Source organism: Hordeum vulgare, chromosome 6H (genome assembly GCF_904849725.1).
Source record: "Hordeum vulgare subsp. vulgare chromosome 6H, MorexV3_pseudomolecules_assembly, whole genome shotgun sequence".
Classification (NCBI taxonomy): domain Eukaryota; kingdom Viridiplantae; phylum Streptophyta; class Magnoliopsida; order Poales; family Poaceae; genus Hordeum; species Hordeum vulgare.
This window is the reverse complement of record NC_058523.1, coordinates 437,683,341-437,705,323: the sequence shown is the minus strand read 5'-3', so window position 1 is coordinate 437,705,323 and position 21,983 is coordinate 437,683,341. Positions and strand designations below refer to the sequence as shown.

The 21,983-nt window shown below is 44.4% G+C and overlaps 1 protein-coding gene and 1 pseudogene across 1 annotated transcript; both read right to left on the bottom strand.

Annotated features, from left to right (window-relative positions):
- Nucleotides 1-2,154: 2,154 nt before the first annotated feature.
- On the bottom strand, nucleotides 2,155-3,374 carry LOC123405569 (dnaJ protein homolog 2-like). The gene is made up of 5 exons (XM_045099213.1): nucleotides 3,307-3,374; nucleotides 3,044-3,187; nucleotides 2,691-2,967; nucleotides 2,405-2,603; nucleotides 2,155-2,318 (listed from the first exon to the last, which is right to left on the bottom strand). Exons 1-5 carry the CDS (start codon nucleotides 3,372-3,374, stop codon nucleotides 2,155-2,157), a joined length of 852 nt encoding a protein of 283 aa, XP_044955148.1.
- A 33-nt stretch (nucleotides 3,375-3,407) lies between these two features.
- The window catches only part of LOC123405568, a 35,702-nt pseudogene continuing 17,126 nt past the window's right edge, over nucleotides 3,408-21,983 (bottom strand).

The following is a 21,983-nucleotide window of genomic DNA, read 5'->3' as shown; positions in this document are numbered from 1 at the left end:
GGGATCTTGCGGAGACAGAAGCTTGCGGCGGCGGAAAAGTAATTGCGATCGTCTCTTGAGTTTTTGGGAATATATAGGCGCAAGATCTAGGTCAGGGGACCTCCAGGGGGCCCACAAGCCTGGATGGCGCGCCCCCCTGGCCGCGGGGTGGGGGCTTGTGGGGCCCCTGGGGCTCTTCTGGCTTGGCTCCCAAGTTTTCCGATCTTCTTCTGTTCCAGAAAAAATCTTTTCGGGGATTTTCTTCCGTTTGGACTCCATTTCAAAATCTCCGCTGAAAGGGGTCAAAACATGTAAAAAACTAGAACTCGCACTTGGCACTGAGTTAATAAGTTAGTTCCAGAAAATAAATAAAAGGCATGCAAAACATACAAAGTTTGACAAGATAAAAGCACGAAACCATAAAAAATTATAGATACGTTGGAGACGTATCATGCTGCATCACCCTTTCCTCTTCAAGGGAAAAACCAACGCAAGCCTAGTCTCCGTCAACGTGTCAATTTCCGGCGCTGTTGTCTGTTGCCTTAGTAGAAGAATTTCTGGCGCCGTTGTCGGGGAGGAAGATCACGTCAAGAAGTCATCCAAGTAGGTGTCCCAAACTCATCTCTTGCATTTACTTTGTTTGCCAGTTGCCTCTCGTTTTCCTCTCCCCCACTTCACCAATTTGCCTTTTTTGTTCGCCATTTTCGTTCGCCCTTTTTTCTCGCTTGCTCTTTGTTCGCTTGTGTGCTTGCTTGCTTGCCGAAGTCACCATGAATGAAAACACCAAACTTTGTGACTTCTCGAATACTAATTATAATGATTTTATTAGTACTCTGATTGCTCCCGCCACTAGTGCAGAGTCATACGAAATCAATGCCGCTTTGCTGACTCTTGTTATGAAAGTGCAATTCTCTGGCCTTCCTAGTGAAGATGCCACATCCCATCTCAATACCTTCATCGAGATTTGCGATATGCAAAAGAAGAGAGATGTGGATAATGACGTGATTAAATTGAAGCTTTTTTCCTTTCTCGTTGCGAGATCATGCAAAAACTTGGTTTTCTTCTTTGCCCAAAAATAGTATCGATTCTTGGGATAAGTGCAAAGATGCTAACATATCCAAGTATTTTCCGTCGGCTAAGATTATCTCTCTCCGTAATGATATCATGAATTTCAAGCAACTTGATAATGAACATGTTGCACAATCACTACAAGGAATATGCTAATACACGACGCTATATTTTCGTCGCTACATCGTCATGGTTTTTAGTTTACGACGATCTCACGACGAAAAACCAAGCATCGAAAACGGAGCGTCACAAATGAACAGCAGCGACGTTTTGATCAAAATCGTCGTAACCTTTACAACGATTCCTGGATTGTCGTAAACTTTACGATGATCCTAAATCGTCGTTGGCAATCTAACCCAGTCCTATGTGGCAAAATTACGACGAAATCAAAACGTCATGGTTGAAATAAGCCGAAACCATTTCAATTGATCACATGGGCTGGATTTATTTTTTTGGGATTTTTCTTATTGGGCTTCTTTTTGGGCCTTAGCCCATTTATAGCCACTTTTAATTTTTCTTTTTCGAATTTTTTATTTGGGCCCTGGCCTTTTAGTGCCCAAATACATTTGGTCCAGTTTGAGTTTTGGCCTTTTTTCATTTTTGAATTCAGCAACTTTTTTTCCAGAACTTGATTTCATTTCTATTTATTGGCCTTTTCAACCAATTATTTGTCCAATATTAAATGCAACACTATTTCATATTCAAATCAAGAAAAATACAAGTCGAATTAAAATCAACCATCATATAACATCACATAATACATCTCCCAGGTTTACATAACACAATAACTCATCTGATTCACAGTTGACAATCAGATACCAGTTTTCACAGCTGAAGCATCAACCCTGAAGAATCTCAAAAGAAAATACAGAAATTAGCACTCGATGTGAAGAAGTCATCCTCCTCTTGCTTCCCCACTCCTAGTTTTGCATCCCTGATACCAGCTTTTATGGGCTCTAGTATACCTGCATCCAAACAAAGTAATGTATTGTTGAGGCGCAGGAACTAGATGGCAATGCTAAATTGTAAAACGTCTTTCGAAGAACAAAATATCATCTCAGGTTTAAACAAAATATGAGGCAGAAATAAAAGAAAATGTTCAGATCTTCAGTAACATGAAGTAACAGATATACTCTCGTTACCAAAGTTGGCGAGAAAACTGCTGCAGATTAATCTTCTCTGGGTTCTTTTAGAGTGCATGTAGAGCTTGCCCTTCGTGAAGGGCCTCTGGTACATGGGCATGCCCTCGTCGTTGATTGCCTTGAATGAATCTACACAAACAATTGTCAATCAACGTCAGTTTGAATACCGAAACCAACCTAAGTACTTCCTTCCAGGTTAAGTCATCAACACTTACCACGCTTGACAACTTCCCCGGGGTTGGACTTGATGAGAAGCTGTCTGCAATCCAAATGAGCCAAGACATATTGGAAGCCGCACATGGCCTTTGTCAGGGTCAGGGTGTGCTCATAGAAGAGGTCGTCGGCCTTCCGCTTAAATTTGGGGTGCTCCTTCTGCTGGAGGACGAAGATTATGTCTCCAGTGATGGTATTAGGCTGCACACAACACAAGCAATAGATCAGACAATGGAAGATGCACAACAGAGAGCAAAATGTAACATAGAACAGAAGTTTGACCCGTACCGCTTCATCTGCCTCACCGGGGAAGGTGATCTTCTGTCCATGCTGCATACCCTTCTTGACCACCACCTCCAGGACTTTCTTCTCGTGAACCACCTTCTCACCCTTGCATTGCCCGCAACGGTCCTTATCACTGATGGTCTCATCACTTCCCCTGGTCTCATTGCAGGGCTGTTGCATTTGCTGGATCATTCCTGGTCCCAGCTGCCTGATCTGGACCTTGTAACCAACACCTTGGCAGCCGACACACTTCATGGAAGCCCCAGACTTTGAACCCTTGCTGCAGGACAAATGGAAGATGGTTAAAAGCAGACGCTAAATGCTAGGTTGCACACACAAGGGACAAGACAACATACCCATTGCACTTTGAGCAGAGCACATTGCGGGCAAGAGAGAGTTTCTTCGATGTTCCATTATACAACTCCTCAAGGCTAACCTTCACAGGATGAACCAAATCCTCACCCCTGCGCTGTCGCCTGCCCCTGCTGCTGCCACCACCTCTAGAACACAATACCATGGTTAACTCAGGTCAAAATACAGGCATACAACAATGGCAAAGAGAATGATTCAGTTGGTTCAAAATTGAGGTCCTGGCAAAGAAAAATAGCTGGAAGATTACCTGCCAAACGATCTCACGACCAATGTCTGAAACTCAATGACACTCATGAGCAAGCTCATCATATTCATCCTTGCCAACAATGTACAGGCAGACGTCCCCGATCATGGTATACACAATAGAGACCGACCTGGGAAAGCACCAACAATCAGATATTTAAATGGGGAGTTAAAAGGAACATATGCTTGGTTCAGATTGAAGTCATGTCAACCATGGAACTGGAGTTGAAGATGCATATGTAGCAACTCGAATTCTCTATCATATGGCTGAGTGTACAGATGCCTAAAGGAAGGTTACTTTGAAAAAAAATCTTGCAATTTACTGGGCTATCAACAGCTTATAATACGAACGTCGTCACCCAAGAAGCTAGGAGTAATAATGAAAATGAAAAATCAAGAATGTCTGATCGAGTAACAAGTCAGGTAACCGCACGTCGGTCAACTACTGGCGCCAACACACAGATACAGGTGTATAGCAATGGTAATTAGAAGCTGCTCCAGTACCAGGTGCACCATATTCATATATCATCCATCAAACAAACGACAATAGGCCTGAGTATCTATTAAAGCTGAAGTGCCTTTTGGTGACATGAAAGGGGTCAAATAATTTCTCTTGTGTATCTCTAATCAGTGATGTTTGGAGAGAAATATGTTTGTAGTAACAGAATTGGAATAGATGTTTATCATTTTCATTTTACCAACATGACAGTGCAACTACACAGCAGTGCTTATACCCCACACCACAAAGGCAGTAATGTTGCAACATGTATTTTTTAAAAGAAGAAAAAAAACTACTCTCTTCGTCGCCGACCAGGTACAACACCATGGACACCAGGTCCTTGTCTGGGTCCAGCCACCGCCGCAGCGGCATCACCTCCCCAGTCGCCTTCTCGGCCTTCTCCTCCCCAACAGAGACAGGGAACTTGTCCCCCAGGTTCAGGCCGCGGCAGACGGCGTTCACCCTGATCTTGTGCTAGCCGAGCTCCATCGCCGACAGCTGAAGGAACAATGAAGAGCATTGTCATTATGTTACTTGTGCAAGTATTCAGGATTTATGTGGGCATTCAGGTTGGTATTACAGGGAAGAAGGCTTACTCTGACAAGCTGATGAATGGCGCCTAAACTCGTGTCGTATGCCGCAGCTCCTGGATACAATCCTCTCTCGGCGCCGATGATCTGGGTCAAGCACACGATGGAACCGCCGGACTACGCGTCCCGGAACCGCTTCGCCATCGCCTTTATCAGAAGCCAAGTTGTGATTACATTGACTTTCATGGTACTGTTGTACTCATCTTCAGATACGCTGATGTAGTCTTGCACTTCCCCTGCTCATATACAGTAGGCAAGCAAAACATTCATGGTTCAAAGATGTTCATGGATGGTATAGGTGGATGGTCAGCTAAGCTGACTGGGAGATGGAGAGAAGATCTGAAGTTCTGAAGAATCGATTAGGACGATGATGGGTCGGGCTTGTGCATTTGTGATTCTGTCACAAATAAAATTGGGCATGTGTATCATGGTGTCTGTTAGCAGCATGTGTATGTGTGTATGTGTGCATACTGTCGTAGGAGGAGCAGTTGACGAGGGTGTTGAGTCCGCCGGCCCCGAAGCAGCGCCAGGCCGCGGCCACCGCAACACCGACGACCACCTTGTCGCAGGCTGCAAGGTCCAGACCGGGATGAGGAGGAGTAGCGGGGCGGCGGCGAGGGACTGCTGCGTGATGCGGAGGAAGGGGAGGCCCACGGGCCGTCGTCGGCGGCCGGGAGGTCGGCCCAGCCGTTGAAGGACGCGGCGGATGAGCAACCGCTGCGGGTGGCTGTGGGTGTGGATGTGGAGGGTCGATGTGGGCGGGATCGGATAGGGAGGAGGAGATGCGGGTGGCGGGATGGTCTCGGCGGCCACGGGTGGAGGAGGAGGAGGAAGAGGGGCTGCGACGACGAGGAAGGAGAAGGGAGGGGAGGAATGGCGGCGGTGGAGGAGGAGGGGTCTCTTCATAGGGAGGAGGTGGGGATCGGGAGGGGGAGGGGACGGGGAGGAGGCGGCGGCGGCTGCGAGGACATGGGGACGAGGAAGGAAGAGTGGGATGGGGGATGTGAGCTAGGGTTTTGGGCTGTGGGTGGGGTTATCTTTTTTTCCTGTTTTTTCCTTGTAGATAGGTGGATGGATGGATCTGGGATGGAGAGATGGATGGATGGACGCCATGTCATCGATCGTGGGAAGGGTTCTGAGTGTTACAACATTTTATAATCGTCGTAAAAGTTATGACGATCTCATCTTATGTGGTTACGACGTTTTTGACTCACATCTCGTAATTTATATGTAGATTTGATCCCCTCAAACGGTTTACGACAATCTCGGATGAAATCATCATAGATTTATGACGAATTTATCAACGACGTCTTAAAAAACGTCATGTATGAGCATATTTCTTGTAGTGAATCTTGGGAGAGAATGAAATTAATGATTATAAATTGTCCCGCTCATGGCTTGAGTCTTTGGATGATTATTCAAATCTTTTACGCAGGCTTGAATTTCGCTTCTAGAAATATCTTGGACCCCACCTCAGGTGGAACGTTCATAGAAATCACGTTAGGGGAAGCCACGAAGCTCTTAGACAAAATCATGACGAACTACTCTCAGTGGCACACTGAAAGGTCACCTACTAGTAAGAAGGTACACACTATAGGAGAAATTAACTCGTTGAGTGCTAAGATGGACGAGTTAATGAATTTGGTTGCTAGTAGAAGTGCTCCTTTGGATCCTCATGATATGCCCTTGTCTTCTTTGATTAACAGTAGCAACGCTAGCTTGGACGTTAATTTCGTTGGTAGGAATAACTTTGGCAACAACAATGCTTTTAGAGGAAACTATGTTCCTAGGCCTTTTCCTAGTAACTCCTCTAATAACTTTGGCAACTCCTACAACAATACTCATGGAAATTGGAATAGATTACCCTCTGATCTAGAGAGTAATATCAAAGAGTTCATCAACTCTAAAAAGATTTTCAATGCGTCCATAGAGGAAAAGCTACTCAAAATTGATGATTTGGCTAAGAGCGTTGATAGAATGTCTAGTGATGTTGATGCTTTGAAAGTTAGATGTGCTCCTCCCAAAATCAACATGGATGAAACTTTGAAAGCTATGCGTGTTTCCATGATTGAGAGCCAAGAAAGAAGCGCCCAAATTCGTGCTAGACATGAATGGCTTAAAAAGGCGTGTTCTCGTGATGAGAATCACAAAGATCTCAAAGTGCTTGGTGTGACTCCCATTGAATCTTTGTTTTCTTGTGTCAAACCTAATGATTTTGGGGCTGGATATGTATCCACTTTGGTTGAAAAGGGCCCCAATGATTCGGAGTCCATCTATCTTGATGCTAAAAGCATTGAAAGTGGAGTAGAAGATGTTAAAACTTTGAGTAGTAATGAAATTACTACCGTGGATTTCAAGGAATTTAATTATGATAGTTTGTCCTTGATTGAATGCATTTCCTTGATGCAATCCATGTTAAACTCTCCACATGCTTATAGCCAAAACAAGGCCTTTACCGACCATATCGTCGAAGCTATGATAAAATCTCTTGAAGAGAAACTTGAATTGGAAGTCTATATCCCTAGAAAGCTTCATGATGAGTGGGAGCCTACCATCAAAATCAAAATCAAAAACTATGAATGCAATGCTTTGTGTGATTTGGGTGCTAGTGTTTCTGCGATTCCAAAGTCTTTATGTGATGTTCGGGGTTTTAACGAGATTGAAGAGTGTTCTCTTAATTTGCATCTTGCTGATTCTATTGTCAATAAACCCATGGGAGGGATCAATGATGTTCTTATTATTGAAAATAGGAACTATGTACCCGTGGATTTCATTGTGCTTGACATTGATTGCAATCCTACATGCCCTATTATTCTTGGTAGACCTTTCCTAAGGACTATCGGTGCTATCATCGATATGAAGGAATGGAATATTAGATTTCAATTTCCTTTAAGGAAGGGCATGGAACACTTTCCTAGAAAGAAAATAAGATTGCCTTATGAATCCATGATGAGGGCCACTTATGGTTTGAGCACGAAAGACGACGATACGTGATTCTATCGCTTTTATGCCTAGCTAAGGGCATTAAACAATAGCGCTTGTTGGAAGGCAGCCCAATGAATTTATGTTTCTCTTTCTGTTTTGTTGCATCCACACCATCACAATTCTGTTATGATTGTGTTTTTCGTGTTTCTTCTTGTGTTTGAGCCAAGAAAAACCTTTATGACTAGTCTTGGTAATGGTTGTTTGATCCTGCTGGAAAAACACATAAACTTTTCGCTCCCGATATTATTTTTCATTTTTATTCAGAAAGAGATTTTGAGTTGATTCTTTTTTATGCTGGTTGATATGCCTTTTTCCCAGGTTGTCGTAGTTTTTCAGATTTTTTGAGGTACCAGAAGTATACGAAGTATACATATTGCTACAGACTAGTCTGTTCTTAACAGATTCTGTTTTTGTTGAGTTGGTTACTTGTTTTGATGAAACTATGGTTAGTATCAGGGGGTACTAGTCATGGAAAAGTGAGAGTATAGTAGCCCAACACCAATATAGATGGAGTTCAAGTTTTCTACAGTACCAAAAGAAGTGGTAGTTTGTTTTCTTGTGCTAATGTTATCACGAGTTTCTGTTTAAGTTTTGTGTTGTGAAGTTTTCAAGTTTTGGGTGATGTTCTCATGGACAAAGAGATCATGAGTGGAAAGAGCTCAAGCTTGGGGATGCCCAAGGCATCCCAATCCAAATTCAAGGACACCAAAAAGCCTAAGTTTGGGGATGCCCCGGGAAGGCATCCCCTCTTTCGTCTTCAATCCATCGGTAACATTACTTGGTACCAGAAGTATATGAATCATGTGGTGAATAAAAATATAGCTCCAAGTAATGTTACCGATGGATTGAAGACGAAAGAGGGGATGCCTTCCCGGGGCGTCCCCAAGCTTAGGCTTTTTGGTGTCCTTGAATTTGGCTTGGGATGCCTTAAATTTGGCTTGGGATGCCTTGGGCATCCCCAAGCTTGAGCTCTTTCCACTCCTTATCTCATCGTCCATGAGAACATCACCCAAAACTTGAAAACTTCACAACACAAAACTTAAACAGAAATTCGTGATAACATTAGCACAAGAAAACAAACTACCCCTTCCCTTGGTACTGTAGCAATCTTGAATTCTACCTATATTTATGTTGGGCTACTATATTCTCACTTTTCCATGGCTAGTACCTCCCGATACTAACCATAGTTTCATCAAAACAAGCAACCAACTCAACAAAAACAGAATCTGTCAAAAATAGACCAGTCTGTAGCAATCTGTATACTTCGTATACTTCTGGTACCTCAAAAAATCTGAAAAATTATGAAAGTAAGGGAAATTTTCATATAAATCAGCATCAAAACGAATCAACTCAAAATATCTTTCTGGATAGAAATGAAAAATAATTTCGTGAGAAGAAAGTTTCTGTCTTTTTCCAGCATGATCAAACAACTATCACCCAAGCTATGATAAAGGCTTTACTTGGCACAAACGCAAAAAGAAACACAAAAAACACAATCACAACAGAATTATGATGGTGTGGAAAAAGCAAAACAGAAAGAAAAAAACAAAAATAAATTCATTGGGTTGCCTCCCAACAAGCGCTATCGTTTAACGCCCTTAGCTAGGCATTGATTTCAATGATGCTCACAAAAAAGGTAAGGATTGAAACACAACGAGAGCATCATGGAGCATATGGCTAGCACATTTAAGTCTAACCCACTTCCTATGCATAGGGATTTTGTGATCAAACAATTTATTGGAGCAAGAATCAACTAGCATAGGAAGGCAAAACAAGCATAGCTTCAAAAATTTCAACACATGGAGAGGAAGCTTGATACTATTGCAATAAGTAGAAGCATACGATCCTCTCTCATAGTAATTTTCAGTAGCATCATGAATGAATTCAACAATATAACCAGCACCTAAGGCTTTCTTTTCATGATCTACATGCATAGGAATTTTACTACTCTCCACATCAGGAAATCTATTCTCAAGAATAGTAGTGGGAGTATCATAAAAGACTTGAGCACTAGAAATTGTGTACACAATGAAAAAGCAAGGTTTAGCAAAGGGGTTTTCGAAAGTATGACAAGTTTTATCATCCCTCTTCTTCAAAGCATAAGTATCCTCACAATAATCATCATAGATAGGAGGCATGCTTTCATCAAAATGATTTTGATCATTCAAAGTGGAAGAACTAAAAAGATCATCTTCATCAAATATAGCAGCCCCAAGCTTGTGACTTTGCATATCATTAGCGTCATGGGTATTCAAACAATTTATGCTAACAACATTGCAATCGTGCTCATCATTCACATATTCTATGCCAAGCATTCTATGTAATTCTTCTTTCAACACTTGAGCACAATTTTCCTTCCCATCATGCTCACGAAAGACATTGAAAAGATGGAGCATATGAGGCATCCTCAATTCCATTTTTTTGTAGTTTTCTAGCGAAAGAACAAGAAACAAAAAGATTCAAATGCAAGATCTAAAGATATAGATTCAAGCGCTAACCTCCCCGGCAACGACGCCAGAAAAATGCTTTGTTGACGGGATGTTAGTGCCGCTTTCCTAGCCTCCCCGGCAACGGCGCCAGAAAAATGCTTGATGTCTACTACGCAACCTTCTTCTTGTAGACGTTGTTGGGCCTCCAAGTGCAGAGGTTTGTAGGAGAGTAGCAATTTTCCCTCAAGTGGGTGACCTAAGGTTTATCAATCCCCAGGAGGCGTAGGATGAAGATGGTCTCTCTCAAGCAACCCTGCAACCAAATAACAGAGAGTCTCTTGTGTCCCCAACACACCCAATACAATGGTAAGTTGTATAGGTGCACTAGTTCGGCGAAGAGATGGTGAAACAAGTTCAATATGGAGGGTAGATATAGGTTTTTGTATTCTGAAATTAAAAAATATCAAGGTAACAAATGGTAAAAGTGAGCACGAACGGTATTGCAATGCGTGGAAACAAGGCCTAGGGTTCATACTTTCACTAGTGGAAGTTCTCTCAACAATGATAACATAATTGGATCATATAACTAGCCCTCAACATGCAACAAAAAGTCACTCCAAAGTCACTAATAGCGGAGAACAAACGAAGAGATTATTGTTGGGTACGAAACCACCACAAAGTTATTCTTTCTGATCGATCCATCATAGAGTTCATACTAGAATAAGACCTTAAGATACATATCAACCAAGACCCTAATGTCATCTAGGTACTCCATTGTCACCTCAAGTATCCGTGGGCATGATTATACGATATGCATCACACAATCTCAGAATCATCTATTCAACCAACACATAGAACTTCAAAGAGTGCCCCAAAGTTTCTACCGGAGAGTCAGAACATGTGCCAACCCCTATGCATAGGTTCCCAATGTCACGAACCCGCAAGTTGATCACCAAAACATACATCGAGTATTCACATGAATCCACGTGTGCCAACCCATATGCATAGGTTCCCAATTGTCACAAACCCGCAAGTTGATCACAACAGATAGACACATGCAAGACATACATCAAGTGTTCTCAAAGACTCAATCCGATAAGATAACTTCAAAGGGGAAACTCAATTCATTACAAGAAGGGAGAGGGGGAAGAACATAATAAGATCCAACTATAGTAGAAAAGCCCACGATACATCGAGATCAAGACATCTCAAGAACACGAGAGAGAGAGATCAAACACATAGCTACTGGTACATACCCTCAGCCCCGAGGGAGAACTACTCCCTCCTCGTCATGTAGATCGCCAGGATGATGAAGATGGCCACCGGAGATGGATTCCCCCTCCGACAGGGTGCCGGAACGGGCTCCAGATTGGTTTTTGGTGGCAACAGAGGCTTGCGGCGGCGGAACTCCCGATCTAGGTTTCTTTCTGGGGGTTTCTGAATTTATAGGAATTTATGGCGGTGGAATTGCGTCAGTTGGGCCCACGAGGAGGTCAAAAGCCTGCACGGTGCGACCAGGGGGGTAGGTCGCGCCCCATGGGCTTGTGACTCCCTCGTGGCTCTTCTGGCCTTCTTCCAAAGCTTCGGGGGTCTCTTTTGGTCCAAAAAATCATCGTAAAGTTTCATTCCATTTGGACTCCGTCTGAAAAAGGGTCAAAATCACGAAAAAAACAGAAACTGACACTTGGCACTGAATTAATAGGTTAGTCCCAAAAAAGATATAAAATAGCATATTCATGCATATAAAACATCCAAAGTTGACACGATAATAACATGGAACCATCAAAAATTATAGATACGTTGGAGACGTATCACACACCTTTTTGAGAGAGAGAGACATGCACTCATCGTGATTTTGCTAGAATGCTCATAGTGCTTCACTTATATCTTTTGAGCTAGATACTTTTGCTCTAGTGCTTCACTTATATCTTTTAGAGCACGGCGATGCATGACTTGGTAGTTGGCTTATGCTATGAAAGTAGTCCCAAATGTGATAGGTACCCAAAGAGGATGCAAAAACCTCCATTTTCATGTGCATTGAGTAGAAAGAGAAGTTTTGATTCCTCTCAATTAGTTTTGAGACGCGGATTTGGTAATATTAAGAGCTATGTTAGTAGGGTGTTGTGAATCTAGAAATACTTGTGTTGAAGTTAGTGATTCCCGTAGCATGCACGTATGGTGAACCGCTATGTTAGGAAATCGGAGCATAATTGATCTATTGATTGTCATCCTTTGTGTTGAGGTCGGGATCGCGCGATGGTTAACACCTACCAACCCTTCCCCTCGGAGTATGCGTTTAGCACTTTGTTTTGATTACTAATAAAAAATTTCGCAACAAGTATGCGAGTTCTTCATGACTAATGTGAGTCCATAGTATAGATGCATTTCACCTTCCACCATTGCTAGCCTCTCTAGTGCCGCGCAATTCTCGCCGGTGCACAAACCCACCATATTCCTTCCTCAAAACAGCCAACATACCTACCTACTATGGCATTTTCATAGCCATTCCGAGATATATTGCCATGCAACTCCCACCATTCCGTCTCATGACTTGTGCCGTCACTCTCATATTTCCATTCCATGATCGTGAGATAGCTAGCGAGATGTTTCAACATCATACGCCATGCTAGATCGTTGCACATCCCGGTACACTGCCGGAGGCATCTCCTATGGAGTTATCATTGTGAGTTTTGAGCTGTGAGCAAATAAATGTGTGTTGATCATCATTATTAGAGCATTGTCCCATGTGAGGAAATAAAGAAAAGAGGCCAAAGAGCCCAAAAACAAAAAAAGATAAAAAAAGAGGCCTAAGAGCACAAATGAAAAAAAGAAAAGAGAGAAAAAAAGAGAAGGGACAATGCTACTATCTTTTTCCACACTTGTGCTTCATGATAGCACCATATTCTTCATGATTGAGAGCTTCTTGCTTTGTCACTACCATATGCTAGTGGGAATCTTCATTATATAACTTGGCTTGTATATTCCAATGACGGGCTTCCTCAAAATTGCCCTAGGTCTTCGTGAGCAAGCAAGTTGGATGCACACCCACTAGTTCTCCTTTTGAGCTTTCACATACTTATAGCTCTAGTGCATCTCTTGTATGGCAATCCCTACTCATTCACATTGATATCTATTAATGGTCATCTCCATAACCCTTTGATACGCCGAGTCAATGCGACTGTCTCCTCCCTTTTTGTCTCACAAACACCACCACACTCTATTGCACCTATAGTGCTATATCCATGGCTCACGCTCAGGTACTGCGTGATAGTTATAAAAAGTTTGAGAAAGTAAGAGTGCAGAAACAATTACTTGGCCAATACCGGGGTTGTGCATGATTTACATTAGTTGTGTGAGGATGATGGAGCATAGCCAGACTATATGATTTTGTAGGGATAAATTCATTGGCCTTGTCATTTTGAAAGTTTATGATTACCTTGCTAGTTTGCTTGAAGTATTATTGTTTTCATGTCAATAGCAAACTATTGTTTCGAATCTTACGGATCTGAACATTCATGTCACGTGAAAGAAGTTGCAAAGGACAACTATGCTAGGTAGCATTCCACATCAAAAATTCATTCTTTATCACTTCCCTACTCGAGGACGAGCAGGAGTTAAGTTTGGGGATGCTTGATACGTCTCCAACGTATCTATAATTTTTGATGGTTTCATGCTATTATCTTGTCAAACTTTGGATGTTTCGCAAGCCTTTTATATATTTTTTGTGACTAACTTATTAACTCAGTGCCAAGTGCCAGTTCCTGTTTTTCCTTGTTTTTGACACCTTTCAGAGGAGATTTTGAAACAGAGTCCAAATGGAAAAAAAAGATTTTTTCCATAACGGAAGAAGATCGGGAAGCTTGAGAGCCAAGGCAGGGGGCCTCAGGGGCCCCACAAGCCCCCACCCTGTGGCTAGGGGGGAGGCCGTGGCCCACAGGCTTGTGGCCCCCCTGGGCGCCCTCTACCCTAAGGGTTGCACCTATATATTCCCTAAAAATCCCAAAAAAACGAGGAGATCATCGAAAGTACTTTTCCGCCGCCTCAAGGTTCTGTCTCCGCAAGATCCCATCTGGGGCACGTTTTGGTGCCCTGCTGGAGGGGGGATTCGGACACGGAGGGCTTCTTCATCAACACCATGACCTGTTCGATGATGCGTGAGTAGTTCACCATAGACCTACGGGTCCATAGCTAGTAACTAGATGGCTTCTTCTCTCTCTTGGATCTTCAATACAAAGTTCTCCATGATCTTCATGGAGATCTATCCAACGTAATCTTCTTTTGTGGTGTGTTTGTCGAGATCCGATGAATTGTGGATTTATGATCAGATTATCTATGAATATTATTTGAGTTTCTTCTGATCTCTCTTATGCATGATTTCATATCCTTGTAATTCTCCTCGAGTTGTGGGTTTTGTTTGGCCAAATAGATCTATGATTCTTGCAATGGGAGAAGTGCTTGGTTTTGGGTTCATACCGTGCGGTGACCTCACCCAATGACAGAAGGGGTAGCAAGGCACGCATCGTGTTGTTGCCATCAAGGGTAAAAAGATGGGGTTTTCATCATTGGTTTGAGATTATCCCTGTACATCATGTCATCTTGCTTAAGGCGTTACTCTGTTCGTCATGAACTCAATACACTAGATGCATGCTGGATAGCGGTCGATGTGTGGAGTAATAGTAGTAGATGCAGAAAGTATCGGTCTACTTGTCTCGGACTTGACTAATGTAAATGCCTATATGTATGATCATTGCCTTAGATATCGCCATGACTTTGCGCGGTTCTATCAATTGCTCGATAGTAAGTTGTTCACCCACCGTGATATTTGCTATTTTGAGAGAAGCCTCTAGTGAACACTATGGCCCCCGGGTCTACTCCACACCATATTTTAGCTTTACACTTTTTATTTCGTTGCACTTTCCGCCTTCAGATCTCACTTTGCAAACAATCTTGAAGGGATTGACAACCCCTTTGAAGCGTTGCGTGCAAGCTTGTTTGTGTTTGGCACGTACTCTGGACTTGACGAGACCCTCCTTATGGATCGATACCTTGGTTCTCAAACTGAGGGAAATACTTAGTGCTCCTGTGCTGCATCACCCTTTCCTCTGCAAGGGAAAAACCAACGCAAGCCCTGTCTCTGTCAACGTGTCAATTTCTGGCGCTGTTGTCTGTTGTCGTAGCACCCCACCACTCCCGGCGCTGACCGGATCTCTCGGACATCACCGATAGTGGTGAGTGGCATTATGACCGGTAAGGCTCCTAAGGCAGGGCCCAGGAGCCCCCTTTCTGGCACTCGAGAGATTCCGCATTCTGCCCCTTTTTGCGATTGCCTCCGGAGAACTGGAGACCTCCCGAGGTTCCCGCGAAATACCAATCAGAGCAAAGGGGAAAAGACAACACGAGTTCAGCGAAACGAGAGAATATAAAAACAAGATCCCCACCCGTCTTTTCTTTTGAAAACATGACGCACAGAAACCTGCGAGCCCTTGACAGCTCGGGATACAACAGAAAAGGAAAGGCCCTAGTGGGCCTGAACTTAAAACACAATGAAGAAATGATAAAAAAGCCACGTCCGGCATCCTAGCTATTCACCACCTCTGTTTCCCCCAGCGCTGAGCATAGGGCTTCCACTAGGCGTGGGGTGGACCCCTTCCACGTCCTCGGGGGGGCCTGGGCGTATACAACCTCGACTCGTTATTACATGAGAGTGTCACGGTGGGGGTGTATATGGGAGATCGTGAGGACGCTTTGGCCTCGTGAGTGTCCCTACCCCCGAGGCATTAGGCGCCTGATTCCGGAAGTCACTGGGGGACTGCGTTGATTCCTTCGTCTTCTCCACTAGGCATGGTGTGGGCCCCTTCCGCGTCCTCATGGGGCCCTGGACATATACAGCCTCGGCACGTTATTACGTGAGAGTGTCACGGGTAGAAGTAGGTTCCGGAAGAATTGAAGGATGAAGAAGTGTCGATGCAGTGGTGGCGCTGGGGCGTCGCGGGGGCTGCGCTGAGGTGCTACGGGTTGATGCGGGGCCCGGGGATGCTTTGTGGGCTCCATGCCCCATGGGCGTGCACCGCGCTCGCGGTCCCCGGGCTTGTAGCGGCGTAGCGTGGCCTGCCCTAAGTGAGCCCTCGAGCAAGGGGGGAGCCCCCTGCACCCTTCGACCGGAAGGCTCGCCCAGGTGGAGGGTGCAGAATCCCTGGGGCTATGCCCGAGCGCGCGTGTGATAACCCACAAGTGTAGGGGATCGCAACAGTTTTTGCGAGTAAGATAACCCAATCTATTGATTCGGCACAAGGGGAGCCAAAGAATATTTAAAAGCTTTAAGAGTTGAGTTGTCAATTCAACCGCACTTGAAAGATACTTGCTTGGAACGAAATATTAGTAGCAACGGTGATATGGAAGTGATGGTGGCAACATAAATAATAGTGGCAAAGCAACAAAAGTAAAAAAATGAAAGTAAAGCAATTTGTGACCAGCAGGATTAAAACACTGTAGGCTAGGGAGATGGATGGTTGGTCATGGATAAGAGATATCATGTATTTAACTTGGGGCAAGGCACATAGAAAAGTAATAATCATCTAGGCATATATCGAACATTAGGCATGTATCCCAAGGTAGTCGTGCGTGCTTGCAATAAGAACTTGAACAACATCTTTTGTAATACCATCCCGCTATCAACGAGGCCAAAAGGAACTTATGGAGATTAAGGTGCTCGTGTCAAAGAGCTCCGGAACAAAGCATTAACAATTAATGGATACATGGAATCCTCAAACTACAGTCCATCCCCTTTGGTGTCCCAAGCTGTCACCATTGGGATCGCCGGTTCCCGACTATAATAGGTGCATACTACTCATAGACAGGATCTAGAACACAACTATATTCATGAAAACATAAGGTATTCAGATCTGAAATCATGGCACTCGGGCCCAAAGTGACAAGTATTAAGAGTAACAAGTAGTAGCAAAGATGATAAACACCATAGTAGATGATAGGCAATATGCCCCTAACAATCCGACGAACTATTAGATGATCTAACTCATCCAATCTCTCCCATCCCCTTCACCTACAGCAGGGAATTACTCACACATGATGGGAGAAGCCATGGAAGGATGGTGGAGTGGTGATGGTGATGACGATGGCAACGATTTTCCCTCTCCGTAGGCCAAAACAGCCTCCAGATTAGCTCTCCCGAAGAAGAACCGAGGGTGGCGGCGGCTCCGCGTCGAGAACTTGCAAAACGACTTTTGTTGTGAGATTTCTGCGTCATGGGTAAAAATAGGAGCCAAAGTAGGGCACCAAACATGGTGGGCCCCACCGAGGCAGCCTACCAGCGTGGCGAGGGGGCAGGCCGCGCCCATAGGTCGCCTGGGGGCCCTGTGGCTCCCCTCTGGCCCATCTTCTGGCCCATGGTTCCTTTCGGTGCGTGGAGTTTCTCTATTTTTTATGGGAATTTCCTGGGACATCTAAATATCCATTTTCCTGCGCACAAGAAAACCAAACAAACATCTCTGCTGAAAACAACGTCAGTCCGGGTTAGTTTCATTCAAACCTTTCCTTGGGTCTGCGGAGCCCGATTCCGACATTTGGTGTGCCAGGTAGGAGTGCGCAGTCGCTCTCCCGCTCCAGTTTTGGGCAAGCATCACCGACCCCATGGTTGACGCTCACTGCATGCACCCCGGGAGGTCGGCGCCGGACGGCCGTTACCGGCCTGCCAGCGTTGTGGCCACCACCATCTTCGCCCATGCCACACACGGGCAGCAGGGCTTCCTATGGCCACCAGCGCATCAAGGAGGTTGCCCTGCTGCGTCCCCTGCGGCCTCTGCCTCGGCTTGCGTTCACATGGGGGACGTGAACGCGTAGGATGCGCTGCTCATGGCAAGCGAACTACTTTGCCACTGCCCGACAGATGGAGGATACGACGCATGGGTGGACCATGTCGCCGAACTCATCGTCATCACTAGGAGGGCCTTGGCGCCCTACGCCCCGCTTTGACCCCCGCCGTCGGAGGTAGTTGGCTCGACCAGCGAGCTACCCCCGCGTGGCAGCTCGCTCATCCCGCAGCCTGAGGGGCCCCAGGAGGCCCCTCCTCATGCCGTGCTCTTGCTCCTCAGGGTCCCGGGGACCAGATTCGGACCTCTGTTGGTTCCCTGTGGCGACACATCTCATGAGGCTGGCGGCAAGTTGTAGGCCCACCACAACATGCACACCCACAACACAGAGGAACGTGAGACGGTCAGTGATGACCCACAAGTATAGGGGATCAATCGTAGTCCTTTCGATAAGTAAGAGTGTCGAACCCAACGAGGAGCAGAAAGATCTACAAGTGGTTTTCAGCAAGGAAATATCAGCAAGCACTAAAATTATCAGTAACAAGTGATTGTGTGGTGAGATGATTCGTAGCAAGCAACAAGTAACAAAAGTAGCAACGGTGCAGCAAAGTGGCCCACTCCCTTTTGTAGCAAGGGACAAGCCTGGACAAAGTCTTATAGGAGGAAAAATGCTCCCGAGGACACACGGGAATTTCTGTCATGCTAATTTCATCATGTTCATATAATTCGCGTTCGTTACTTTGATAGTTTAATATTTGGGTGGACCAACGCGTGGGTATTGCCCTTACTTGGACAAGCATCCCACTTATGATTAACCCCTCTCGCAAGCATACACAACTACGAAAGAAGAATTAAGACAAAGTCTAACCATAGCATTAAACTAGTGGATCCAAATCAGCCCCTTATGAAGCAACGCATAAACTAGGGTTTAAGCTTCTGTCACTCTAGCAACGCATCATCTACTTACTACTTCCCAATGCCTTCCTCTAGGCCCAAATAATGGTGAAGTGTTATGTAGTTGATGTTCACATAACACCACTAGAGGAAAAACAACATACAACACATCAAAATATCGAACATATACCAAATTCACATGACTACTATTAGCATGACTTATCCCATGTCCTCAGGAACAAAAGTAACTACTCACAAAGCATAATCATATTCATGAACAGAGAGGTAATGAGTAGCATCAGGGATCTGAACATAAACTCTTCCACCAAGTAATCCAACTAGCATCAACTACAAAGAGTAATTAACACTACTAGCAACCTTACAAGTAACAATCGGGGTCGCGAGACGGAGATTGGTTACAAGTGATGAACTAGGGTTTGGAGATGAGATGGTGCTGATGAAGATGTTGATGGTGATGAGTCCCCTCCGATGAGAGGATAGTTGGTGATGACGATGGCGACGATTTCCCCGTTTGGGAGGGAAGTTTCCCCGGCAGGATCGTCCTGCCGGAGCTCTAGATTGGTTCTGCTCAAGTTCCGCCTCGTGGTGGCGGCGAATCCACAAAAAAGCTCCTCCCTGATTTTTTTTCCAGACGAAACCCTTCGTATAGCAGAAGGGGGGGGGGGGGGGGGGAAGTGGGCCAGCAGGCTGCCGACACGCCCTCATGGCGCGGCCTGGGGAGGGGGGGGTGGCCGCGCCGTGCAGGCTTGTGGACACCTGCACGCACCCCTCTCGCGCTTCTTCGGCCCATTATTTTTTATAAATCCGGAAAAAAACCTGGTTGATTTTTGCGGCATTTGGAGTTGTGTAGAATAGGTATCTCAACTTTGCTCCACTTTCAGGCCAGAATTCCAGTTGCCGGCATTCTCCCTCTTCATGTAAACCTTGCAAAATAAGAGAGAAAAGGCATAAGTATTGTACCGTGAAGTGAAATAACAGCCCCAGAAGCGATAAATATCAACATGAAAACATGATGCAAAATGGACGTATCAACTCCCCCAAGCTTAGACCTCGCTTGTCCTCAAGCGAAAGCCGAGCTCAATAAATATGTCCACATGTTTAGGGATAGAGGTGTCGACAAAACAAGATACGAACATGCATGCATCATGATCGTGATCAGAACATCAATAACAACATATAATCTCTCATGCTAAAGTGATAATTCCTTCACAAAGTAAATCATGGATCAAGAACCTTACCGAGAAGTAACAAGCGATAGCCTTTAGTCATTGAAGCAATAGCAATTTATCACAACATCAGAAAGAGTCAAATAAGAGCTTATAAAGCAAATCCACATACTCAATCATTCTTTCGTTCTCTACAATTGCTACAACTCACGTGGTACTCATGAGATCAAAGTTTCAGCTGGCCACAAAGAAAGATAGGGGCTTACAGTTTTGCCTCCCAACTGCTTACCTCAAGGGTAATGTCAACAATAATTATTCATGAATACTTACCTCCAAGTTGACATATGAATATAGATCTTTCCGAAGCATATGACGTTAGTCAAGATAAAGGCGAGATAAGGAATTGGTACAACTCACGTGGTACTCATGAGATCAAAGTTTCAGCTGGCCACAAAGAAAGATAGGGGCTTACAGTTTTGCCTCCCAACTGCTTACCTCAAGGGTAATGTCAACAATAATTATTCATGAATACTTACCTCCAAGTTGACATATGAATATAGATCTTTCCGAAGCATATGACGTTAGTCAAGATAAAGGCGAGATAAGGAATTGGTGAAGATCACCATGACTCTTTCAAGGGCAAAAAGTAAAGATACAAGATAGGCCCTTCGCAGAGGGAAGCAGAGGTTGTCATGCGCTTTTGAGTTTTGGATGCGTGTCCTCTTAGTGCGGAGGAATGTCACTTTATATTGCCTCCTGTGATAAAGAACTTTATTATGTAGTCTGTTGATTTTATGTCTTCCTCATCACAAGTTTGTATAAAGCTTATTTTCCACACACTAATAGATCATACATATTAGAGAGAAATTTTTATTGCTTGCACCGATGACAACTTACTTGAGGGATCTTACTCAATCCATAGGTTGGTATGGTGGACACTCATGGCAAAACTGGTTTGATGGTTTATGGATGCACAAGTAGTATCTCTGGCTAATATGAGGTGGAAGCAATCGTCACATTCTAAGGGATTTCTAATCATATAACATTGTTCGGAACCAATCAAACACAATTCATTATGTTGTCTTCCGTGTCCAACATCTACTTCTAGGCATGCAATAGTTTAGTTAGTGTTCACAATCATAGATGGTGTCAAAGATGATATATTTATATGTGAACCTGTCCTTGCTTATCACTTCCTATCAATTGCAACAATGACCAAGGTCTACGTTTGCCTACCCTCAACAAGTTTCAATCCTCATTCTTTTTATATGTGAAGCCATCACTTCCCATAAGATCATTATATGATCTTTCATGCTGTTGTTCTATTCTCACTCTTTTGATCATGGCAAGAGGGAAAGCCCTTAAACTAAGACACTCTTTATTATATGGCTCACGAGCTTGAATACATCGGGGGTGACACAAAGCAAAACTCAAGACTAAAACACTAAGACTTTTAATCTACTAGAGAAAGAGAAAACTAAAACAAAGGTAAAGGCAAAATATGTGATGGTGATACGATACCGAGGCAACTCCCCCAAGCTTGGCACAAGCCAAGGGGATTGCCCATACCAATGCTCAATTGTCTTCCTTTGGTGGTGACAGTGGTGGAGTTGTTGCAATCTTTGACTCCAAGAGGGCCATTAATCTTTGATTTATACCTTGGAGATCTGCGATATGTTTTTCTAGCAAAACAACTTCACGACTGAGACAAGTATTGCGAGCACGAGTTGTTTCAAAAACCTCAAGAGTTCAATCAAGGATGGAGACAGCAGGTGGAGGTAGGGTTAGGGGAAATCCACTTCTTCAAGTTCTTCCTTGTTGAGCACAGATTGCACCTCGTCCCATGCCTGATTCTTCTCCTCAGCTTTGCCCTTGGTTTCTTTAGGTAGCCTTTCCTTAGCCTCCATGACCTCCATCCTTTTCAGATCAGCATGCACTTCTCCATAGACTTGACGAAGATTGTTCTCCCCCACACATTCCTGGGACGACATCTTGCTCTAAATCTGCGGCTGAAAACAGGCTCGAAACGAAAAACAGAGGAAATCTGCGTGATGCAGGGGTCAGGCCAAACGGGAGTATATATAATGTTTTATTTCATACCACAAGGAGTACCCCGCACGAAAACGGAGTCCGGGTGGCACACGAGGTGGCCACAAGCCCTCACGGCGCGGCCAGGGGGTGGGCCCGCGCCGTGCAGGCTTGTCGCCTCCTCGCACACTTTCTGGACTACTTCCAATTTTTGTATTTTTTCAAATATTCCAAAACGGAGAA

Excerpts from the sequence above, each read along its gene's own strand:
- LOC123405569 (XM_045099213.1), bottom strand. The coding sequence starts at position 3,374 with ATGAATATGATGAGCTTGCTCATGAGTGTCATTGAGTTTCAGACATTG. Across the intron at positions 2,968-3,043 it reads CTCTGCTCAAAGTGCAATGG|CAAGGGTTCAAAGTCTGGGG; the intron begins GTATGTTGTCTT and ends TTTGTCCTGCAG. Across the intron at positions 2,319-2,404 it reads CGGGGAAGTTGTCAAGCGTG|ATTCATTCAAGGCAATCAAC; the intron begins GTAAGTGTTGAT and ends TTGTTTGTGTAG.